The 10,699-nt window shown below is 35.9% G+C and overlaps 1 protein-coding gene across 1 annotated transcript; it reads left to right on the forward strand.

The window, feature by feature from the left end:
* The first annotated feature begins 730 nt into the window (after positions 1-730).
* LOC150109276 (NFX1-type zinc finger-containing protein 1-like) lies at positions 731-2,335 on the forward strand. Its single transcript, XM_090402016.1, has 2 exons — positions 731-973; positions 1,244-2,335. Exons 1-2 carry the CDS (start codon positions 731-733, stop codon positions 2,333-2,335), a joined length of 1,335 nt encoding a protein of 444 aa, XP_090258142.1.
* Positions 2,336-10,699: the final 8,364 nt, after the last annotated feature.

Raw genomic sequence — 10,699 nt, forward strand, 5'->3', positions numbered from 1 at the left:
GTGGCATTGTCACGTGCTAAACATGGTCTGTATTGCTTTGGTAATTTTAAGCTTTTTGCTGGAAAGAATAAGCTATGGTGTTCCTTAGTTGAAAAGTTAAGTGAAAAGGATGTTATTGGATCGACATTAACCATCCAATGTTCAAAGCATCCAGAAACATTGCGAAAGGCTTCAAGTGAAGCAGAATTTTTTCTGATCTGTTTACAGCCTTGTGGTTACTTGTTTGCTTGTGGTCGTCAATGTACAGAGACATGTTATTTTGACGAAGCACATAGAAAAGCACATTGTGAACATTCTTGTTTGAAAGATCTTTTGAATGATCAGTTATTTGAAAATGAAGAGGTGTCTTTTAAATCTACTTGTGCTGATCCATCTGAACGAGTGGTTGATGGAAACAAAACAAAAACGTTGAAATTGCATTATGAAAATCTATTACCATGTGGTCATAAAATTCCTGTTAATAAGGAACATGGCAATATTACTTGAACTTACTATATTCAATGTAAGGAAACTATATCGTACTTTCTCCTTGTGGCCATCAAGTAAAAATGTTTTGCGACAAATATGGTTTACTAGATGAAGGCACGCTAAGCAGAAGATGTGAAGAAATGAGTTTAATGAATTTTCCATGTGGGTATCATGTAAAGATTAGATGATACCCACATGGAAAATTCATTAAACTCATTTCTTCACATTTCTCATTTCTTCACTTCTCATTTCTTCACACGAAATGTACAAGGAAATTATTGTTGTTTCTTCTTCATGTGGCCATCAGGTAAAGATTGGATGTGGTGAGTATGCCATGCTAGATAAAGATAAGGTACAGGAGATTTGCAAGGAAATGATTTTTGTCAGTTCTCCATGTGGCAATCAGGTAGAGATTAGATATAGCGAGTATGCCATGATACATAAAGATATGTTAGAGGAAATTTGCAAAGAAATTAATGTTGTTATTTCTCCATGTGGCCATCAGGTAGAGATTGAATGTAGTTAGTATGCTATGCTAGATAAAGATAAGTTACAGGAGATTTGCAAGGAAATGATTGCTGTTGTCAGTTCTTCATGCGGACACTAGATCAAGATTTCATGCTGCAAGCATGTACAGAATTCTACAGTTAATTGTACTGAGTTCTGTTCTGAACCGTGCACTACCATTTTAAATTGTGGACATAAGTGTCCTAGTAAATGTTCTGATTGATTCTATTTGCAAATACATCAAAAATGCTTACATTTGTGTACGCAGATTTTACCTTGTGGTCACTCATGTAAAGAACATTGTGGAGTATCGTACTCCTGTGCCTTGCGATGCTTGGTTCGTTGTCCTCATTATCGCTACCCCAACCCATGTAATGGTCCTTGCATCAAATGCAAAAAGCATTGTCCATGGCAGTGTGAACATATTGCTTGCACTCGCCAGTGTGGTGAGAAGTATGACAGATCTCCTTGCAACGAACCGTGTACCCACATCTACCCATGTGGTCATCAGTGTGTTGGTTTTTGTGGAGAGCCTTGTCCATCAGCTTGTTACTGCTGTGAAAGTGAAATGTTAGTGAAAAAGACCGATGTGAACCTCCAAGATAGATATGTATTGTTAGTTGACTGTGGACATGTAGTAGAGAATAAATACTTATTAGAATGGTTGAATGAATCTCATCGAAAGAAAAAAGGAGCAAATTGTCCACGCTGTTCAAAATGTATTACCCATAACTTCAGATATGGGAACACTATCAAAGAGATGTTGGAGAATTGGAACATTAAAGGCGATCTGTGTTATAAATTAAACACGATACTGCAAAATTTGAAAAATCATATTTTATTAGAGTGCTCAAATTCAATTTTTCCTCTTTTGAAAGAGTTATATGTTATATTGAATAATGGGGAACCACTTGCGGAAGTTAGACTTGCTACTCTAGAAATTATTGTTTCCATGTGTAATAAGTTTTCTTACCATAATTTCATAGTTAATTCAGAACACTTGAAAAATGCAACTAAAGCATTATCATTGTGGATAAGAAATAATCTGCAACAAGCCAGCATTCAACAACTCACTGAGCTGACATGGTCAATACGAAGAATGCTAACACTTAATTACATCATGAGTGAACAAGACTTTATTATGAGACATGGAAAGATTAAAGAACAGTTAGTGTTTGCTGAGGTGAAGGAAATACTTCAGGCATTTAAACCATATCGTGAGAAAGAAGAGAAGACTGTACGAACCAAAATAAAGGCAATGGATTTTGTAATTGAAATAGCATGTTTACCAGAAATGCCTGCATTGAGATATCTTGACTTTCAATATTGTAGAGGGATGTGCTTGCCTGAGCTGGATTAATTGTAGTTTTGTACTATTGAAGTAGAATACAGAAAGCACAATTATATTTTTTATTGAGCCCTCTGAAGGTTATTATGTATACTTCTACATCTGCTTTTAATTTATAATTTATAATGCTTGTTAATAATACTAGTAAATGAGTAAATAGTGCTTATGTCGGTGAAATACTTTATTTTTCTAATTCCCTTATTACTTAGAAAAAATTCCCATGATATTCCTCAGAGTGTTAATTCCATTCTTTGTCAATAGATGGCGGTAAAGAGAAAATTTCTCAAAAGAGTGTCCTCTGAATTATTTACTAGAGATGATCTTGAAAATGAGTACATAGCAGAATGATTTATTTATATATTAATAACAATGCTTTTGAATAAAGTAATATATAAAGTTTTTTCCCCCCACAAATTTATCTACACGATTTAATGAAACACGTGTAAACACTATATTCACTAAGTCGAGGACTAAACGTTTGGCCGGAAACTTGTTTGCGGAAACTTGTTTAAAGAAAGAACTTTCTACAAAGATTTCAGCTAGGAAGTTTATTACGATTTCGTATACCACTTGTGATACCAGTATATTATGTCTGTTATTTGTGCATATTCGTTGGTCTCCTTTGCTTATTTTTTCAGCATTAAAAACCAGAATTTCCTGGAGAAGAAACCTTTCATCTCTGCATGAGACTGGCTCACTAACCTTTACTTAATACTGTTACTTTTACCTAATATTAGACCGATTCACAGAACCTGCACCATAACCAGTTGGAAACATAATGTCATTTAGTTTGAAAGTCCTAGATTAGAATCCCATCTACGGCGTGAATGGCTTCATAAGAGCTTTTCAACAGATAAGTCAGCGGCTTCATACGGAGATGGTCGGTGTTACCTTCGGGAAAACTTGTGTTTTTTATAAATGCAAACAAGCCAGCAGAACACACGCTGTTTACTGATAAAATATTCTAATGGGCATGAGATAAACCATCTTATTCTGCAAAATTAGTATTAGAATCCCAGTATACTTTCACGTGATGGGTCTTAAGGTTAAGGAAAGCACATAACTTTACACTTACTAACATTAAATTGACAGCCATTTGCATTTCCCCAAATTCTAGCCTTATTCATATAATTTTTAAGTGCTGGATATCGGTAGCTTCCCTGATTGTCCTGCCCATCTTTGCATTATCGGCGAACAATCTCACATCTCCTGTTAGACTCTTCGTAATGTCATTAATGTATAGATTGAACAATAACGGACTAAGGACTGAACCCTGAGGTACACCACTGGTCACCTTAAATCTGGCAGATTCACACCGACCGTATACCACTTTCTGATACCTGTCTGTCAACCATTCACTGATCCAAATCAAGAGTTTATATTCTAATCGCATATTCTCCAATTTATGCAACAGACTTTCGTGTGGTATCGTATCAAATGCCTTAGAAAAATCCAATATTATCATAGTGTGTCCATTCTCTTTATCGAACTCGGCCGTAACATTGTTATAAAATATGAGCAAATTGCTAAAACATGATCTTTTTTTAGTAAACTTATACTGCACTTTGCAGAGTATAGCTTATTTGTCTACTCATTTCTGTATACTACTTCTTACCAACTTCTCTAAAGTCTTTTCTACCACACCAGAGATATTGATATATCACTTCTATACATATAACTAAAAGTTTAAACATGAAATCCTCTTTTGAATAGGAACAGCTTCCTAAGCATTAGCAACAAAATCCTCCTTTTCAAATCGGTAATAAGACCGCAACTAACTTACGCCTCTCCAACCTGGGGTAACACGACTAAAAGCAACATCAACAGTCTTCAGATAATAAAGAATAAATGCCTAAGAATTTAATGCACCATGGTTCATCAGAAACATCCAGTTACATCAAGAAGCCAATCTTCCAGATATTAAGACCTACATGACAGGTATTGCGAAGAAATTCTTCACAATCACGGATAATCACCCAAATCAGCTAATTCGACAGGCAGCGGACTACAAGCCCTCAGATCGCTTCAAACATAAAATAACCGAAATCCTCCATCGCAAGAGAAAGCTGATACGGCCTCAATGCAAACAATGAGCGGGAAAATTACCCACAATAATGTCATCACCCACAATCTAAAATCCAGATGAAGGGATAAAGAGTCAAGGACTCAGTCCATCAACCAATTAAGTTCAAAGTTCATGAAATCCTCATCATCTTCTTCCTCAACGTGTTGTACTCAGTGGCCTCTCACGGAAAAGTAATTTGATTTCATGGAGAAACTTAATTAATCCTATCTGCAAACTCGTATTCCTATTAACTGAAAAGGAACACGGAGTAATTTCGTTTCCCTGAGCGGATTCGAATCCACGTCTTTCTAAGAGTACTGTTGTCAATGGCTGAGCTACGGATGGTTCACAATCGAAATCAGGTTTTCTTATTTTATTTTATTTTATTTTTTATTTTTAGCAGTTCGATATCTGGAGATTTTAGACTGACATTTTAGTTTTGCATTTTAAGAATCTCACAGAGCCATCTTGATGGAGAATGGCATGTTTTGGGATCCTGAGAGGGAAAATCTAAAATTATGGCCAGAGAGAGAGAGAGAGAGAGAGAGAGAGAGAGAGAGAGAGAGAGAGAGAGAGAATCAGAATCTTTCCCATATATGTTTTAAGCGATGCAGTGTCAGGTGTGTCGCTTCAAGCCACCGCTTGGCTAGTCGGTTCTGATCCACACTGTCCGTCAATATGACTGGTGGTATCCAAAAGAAGCATGCGTGAAACGTCACGTATACGTGATCAATAAAGACGTATGATATCACACAAATCGAGTCCGTCTTTTCAACTTGTCTTCTGGATATCAGATTAGCCTGGGGTGACAGTAAATGTTGAGGATTTTGGATCAACAAAAAACTCACGTTCGTTAAATTCAAAAATCGCATGCCTTCAGTATACTTTATTCATTCGATGGCAGGTGCTACTTACTGATATGCTTTCATTTTTACTAGCTTGGCACTTAAAGGACGTTAAGAGGCTGTACTTACATTTGTCTTCTTGGCTAAAAGAGAATGTTTAACCCATTTTATAGGTGTTTGGCCATATTGTCTCGATACCATTTCTTATGTATGGGAATTCTGAATGGGACAGTGAAAATACAGACCTACAAAAATGTTTTTTTTTTTTTTTTTTTTTTTTGTAATTTCACAAATCTTCGCATAAAATTTCCCATCGCTGCCATTGAAACAGCTAGCGTTAATGTGCTTCGGTGTCGCTTCTGTTGTTATTCGTTAGGTCATCTAGTAGCATTTGTTGCTTATTAACATATACTATTTCTTTCAAACACCCCACAGAAATGCCTTCAGCCGTCAAGTCAAGCGACCGCTTACAGACCAGCCGATGTCACCTTGAGATTGATCGACGTTAAGTGTCTTTAGAAGATTCTCTCATTGTGTGTGCCAGCGTTTCCCAAACTTTTCCTACGATGGAACACTTCACAAATCCAGAAATTTTAACGGAACCCCTTGGTTATTTTATAATGTATTAATTAATAATTATTAATTGATTATTAACATATTATAATATTAGTAATTAATTATGGCATAATCATAAAGAGTATTAGTACACTTATGTATACGGTGTGACATGGAGACAAATATAAAATTACATTTAAATCAGATATCAATCACTGTCGATCTTGTAGCATATTATAGTTTCCCAGTCTAACATCATTAAATTAATTTGTGCTGATTTTCATTGACATATTCCATTCTGATCACCAAAAATTTATAATATTATAAGTACTTACGAGTGAATGCAGACTTTTTCTCCTGTGTGCTGGTAGTTTTCCCCTGCTTTTGTATATCCTGGAGATCGCTTTGTAGGCTGGCGGTGGTGGATGACTCACTATCTGTTGCGTCCCAAACACCTCCAATAAGAGATTTCTTAATAGCAAAATTAACAAAGTCCCTTGTCTCTTATTCATATTAAAATTTAAATCTGCAGGCCTATTACTTTTAAAAAATCATGGCACTAGTTCCGAAATTTTCACCCTACAATACGAATTTGCAAAGAAAGTATTATTAGATTTGAGAATCGGATACAGACTACCTTGATCTTCAATTTTAGGGGAAAAATTTTCTTTATACTTCCTTGCTGATTGGTCACTAACATTTGCAACACAGATGTTATTTCTTTCAGTTTTGAGAACAGAGGATACGCTGCCCATTGTTGTAATCGGCTTGCAGACAATTTTTATGATCGGTCATAAACAGCGGTATTCCCTTTCCCGAATGTTTAAAGATTTCGATGTGTGAAAATTAACGATACACAGATGTTATTAGGCGTTCTGGGTCTGAGCTTTTATACATATTCACGAATATTATTCTCCTCAGAATATTTCCACTACAAAATATGTATTCATGAAAAATGCTTAGAAAACTAAAATGACTAATTCCAGGAGAATTTGCGGAATACGTATTCACCTTCTGCTGAACACAGTTTGGGAAACCCTGGTGTATGCTATGGCATACCTCCTTTTTGAAGCCACATATGAGTATAATGGAGCTGCTGTAAGTGTGTAGTCACACACACACACACACACACACACACACACACACACACACACACACACACACACACACACACACACACACACACACACACACACACACACACACACACACACACACACACACACACACACACACAGGGGCGGCGCACCAGTAGTGTCCGTCGCCTGTGTGCAAAACTTTAGTTGGCGCTCCTATACCCCTCCCCCAATAAAAACTTTATAAAAACGTTATTTTCAATATTTGATGCCAATAAAGTGAGTATTTCATTTTGAATTTCATCTCCTAAATAAGAGTGCATATTTTTAAAGTCAGGATCATTAGCTACACGTCGCGTGTGTTCCGATATAAAAGGATCAAACTTTTCTACCATCTCAATGCATTTTAAAAAAATTGCCATTGTTGCGATCGTAAAGTTTATTACGTTTATCACGAAGAGCTAATTTTGTTTGCCTAAAAACTGTACTACAAAATTATTATTTTTATTTATATCTTCATACCAACGTTTCCTTTTATTATCTAAAACTGTTTGTTGCAAATGATCAATATAAGTTTTATTTTTTAAGGATGTAATTAATTCTGTCCATTTTTTGTAATTGATCAAATGTTTTAAATTTTTCTCATGACGATTCAGGTACATTGCAAGATGTTGCCTATATTCTGCTGATAACAGCAGAATATAGAATAAAGTTAAAAAAGGCAGCAGATTTTCTTATATATATGTTTAGAACAAATGCGAGTGTGAACAAGATTAAACAAATTCAAACGGGCGTCATTCTGTAAATAGAAAACTTACGCTAGTTCAAGTGTTTACTTGTTTACGCTAAACTACTTGTTAGAACTAGGATCAGAATAAAATAAGATCTTAAGGAATAATAACAAATAAGTGATTATGAATAATTTGTTTAAGACAAATGTATAAAATATAATTAAAATTTAAACGAAAATGTAATTTATTTTGATATAATTAATGAATAATATTTTTAAAAGGTATTTCCTCCTCGGCTGATATCTTTGGCGCCTTTACTATCCTGACGCCTATGTGCGTCGCACACATTTCACATATTGCCGGCGCACTCCCCTACACTCACGCACGCACGCGCGCGCACACACACACACACACACACACACACACACACACACACACACACACACACACACACACACACACACACACACACACACACACACACACACACACACACACACACACAAATGCATTTATCATTTTTCCGTGATTACTCCCCAGTTTATTTTTCTTGCAATAGCCATCATTATACTCAGACAAGTAGAATACGATGACTTTTACAAAGCTGTAACACCGTAAAGTTATCCGAACAACATACATTTGTCGTTCATATATTTTCTGAGGATTTTTCGAAGCCCAAATTGACATTTTCGTTTTAAATCAGTCAGGATCCTTTTTTTTTTTTTTTTGACAAGGCATTCAAGTGGAAATAATCATTGCCCATGAGCAATGTTTCCAAAAAATTTCTTATTAATTTACAAGTTCAAGCAAAGATGGTCTGGCTTCTGCCATAAACTCATGCACCCGTTGGATTTTATACGGAAACAATTTCAAATCTTTCTTGGGAATTCGCTCATCTCGATTTCCTAATATGCAACTGAGTTCCACAATCTCCCTTCTTCTTCTTCTTCTTCTTCTTTTTTTTTTTTTTTTTAACTCTTCTGAGTGCGACATTAGCATGTAAGCGTCCTAGATTCGTGTACAGATGTACAGTATGTTGAAATTCGATCTTCCAGTTCGTTTTCGATTCGCTAACGGTTTTTTCAATTCAAAATTCGGATGATAACCTTAGTATGAAAATGACTATCAGGAAACACAACTGAGAAAAATGACTATATATATATATATATATATATATATAGTCATTTTTCTCAGTTGTATATATATATATATATATATATATATATATATATATGCTTCCTATTGGTATATATATATATATATATATATATATATGCTTCCTATTGGTTCATTATAGGGTTTCACTAGCTTGACAGCTATCTCAAATTCCTTGGTTTTCGTCAGAGACTAGGCAGAAACCTAGAGAGCAAAAACTTTCTGTACTAAGGAACTCGAAGCGTTGGAGAGATGTATTTTCCGTAAGCGAACTCTCGGTCGGTGCGTGAGGTATTTACTAAAATAAAGAGTCAAAAGGCTTAAGCAATTTCCCATGATGCAGTGAGTGAAGAGTGAAAGATTTTACCAGCCAGGATATAACAGAGATGCAGAGGATGTTCCACAGACTTGATCAATTTAGATAATTTTGCATCGCCGAAGTGAAGCTTTTGGCTCTTTATTTTAGTAAATATATATTAATTAATTTTTTTTTGTGAAAGAAGAAAACTGATTTAAACGATTAATTGGTTTTAAGGAACAATGCCTACATTTAAAACAGGAGCATGAAACTGGTTTAAAAATATGATGGAAAAAATTATAAAGAACAATACAAGTTCTGATTCTGAAACGTAGTTAAAAATAGTCTCAGAAATTTGAAAAATTAAGTTAATTTTTAAGGTTCATTTCTTGCACTCTCAAGCAGAGCATTTTCCTAAGAATATGGATGTAGTGAGTGAAGAGTGGAAGATTTTACCAGCCAGGATGTGACAGAGATGCAGAGAATGTTCCATAGACACTTGATCTCCAATGTCATGGTAGAATACATAAAAAAGCACAATTTTATCCACAAAGGAAGAAAAATTTTAAAGGAAGATACTTTCATTTTCTTCTGTTTCCAAGTAGTTTTTCGAAATGTCTATTTGAACATTAGATTAAAAAACCTTTTATTGTATTTAAAATTTGAGAAGTAACCGACATATATCATTTTTGAAAGAGATGTAGTAAACAGGAACAGTGAATTTAACGCAGCCAACCATTCGGCAATGGAGGGTGCCGCTTGTTGGAGGCCTGAAGTTCTATGTTGATTTATAGAGTAAGATTCCAGGATAATTTTACCTTTTACTAACCAACAGCATTAAACTATATACTGTTTGGAAAGAAGTCAACGGACATCCTAAGGGGCATCGTGCCATGTAACGATGTAGCCAGTATAAATTGGAAGAATATGATGCTTCTTTCCAAGTCAGTGCAACTGTTTCCGGGTGAAATGGCTGCGAGGAGGGAATCGTCAACAATTTGCCTAATTAGGTAAATTAGGTCACCCAAGGTCAACAGTGTGAAACCATACTGAGATGGATATGCAGGACGTCAACTGCAAGTACCATCCGCAGTAGACGACCAACGATACTCACGGAACTTGATCGTAGGCCGCTACGAAGTATAATATTGTAAAATTCACCATTCGTCGGACGACACATTGAATGCGGAGTTTCAGGTATCCACTGGAACACACGAATCTGCACTAAAAGGTAGGCTCTACATTACCCTTCGTCCTCTTCGGTGATGCAAAGAGCATGTACAGTGAGACGTGGAAATTTGGAAAGCTGTGTCATGTCATGGAGCCCCGAATTATGCTACATCCTCTACCAAGGATATGGGTGGGTATGGATGTGGCAGTTGCCGAGTGAACGTCTCTTACCAGAGCTCTTAACCCTAAATATGAAATTCGGAGGTGACGGTGTGATGGTATGGGTCCTGTGTTTCCTGGTTTGTCCTCGGACGTCTGTTTGTGATGCCATGAACATTGAACTCCCAGAGGTATCTGAACATTCAGGACAATGCAATGCTTCCTACTTTGTGACGTTTCTATGGAACTGACCATTGTCACTCTTTCAGCACCGTGTCATAAGGTTGCTGCTACTGTAAGTGCATGATTTGTGAATAAACGT

Source organism: Typopeltis vanoorti, chromosome 2 (genome assembly GCF_054136105.1).
Source record: "Typopeltis vanoorti isolate ZY-2024b chromosome 2, IOZ_Tvanoo_1.0, whole genome shotgun sequence".
NCBI lineage: Eukaryota > Metazoa > Arthropoda > Arachnida > Uropygi > Thelyphonidae > Typopeltis > Typopeltis vanoorti.

Bases quoted from the DNA above. Each gene is read 5' to 3' on its own strand.
- LOC150109276 (XM_090402016.1), top strand. From the start codon at position 731: ATGTACAAGGAAATTATTGTTGTTTCTTCTTCATGTGGCCATCAGGTA. The intron at 974-1,243 runs GTAGAGATTGAA...TTGTGTACGCAG, and splicing joins TTTCTCCATGTGGCCATCAG to ATTTTACCTTGTGGTCACTC.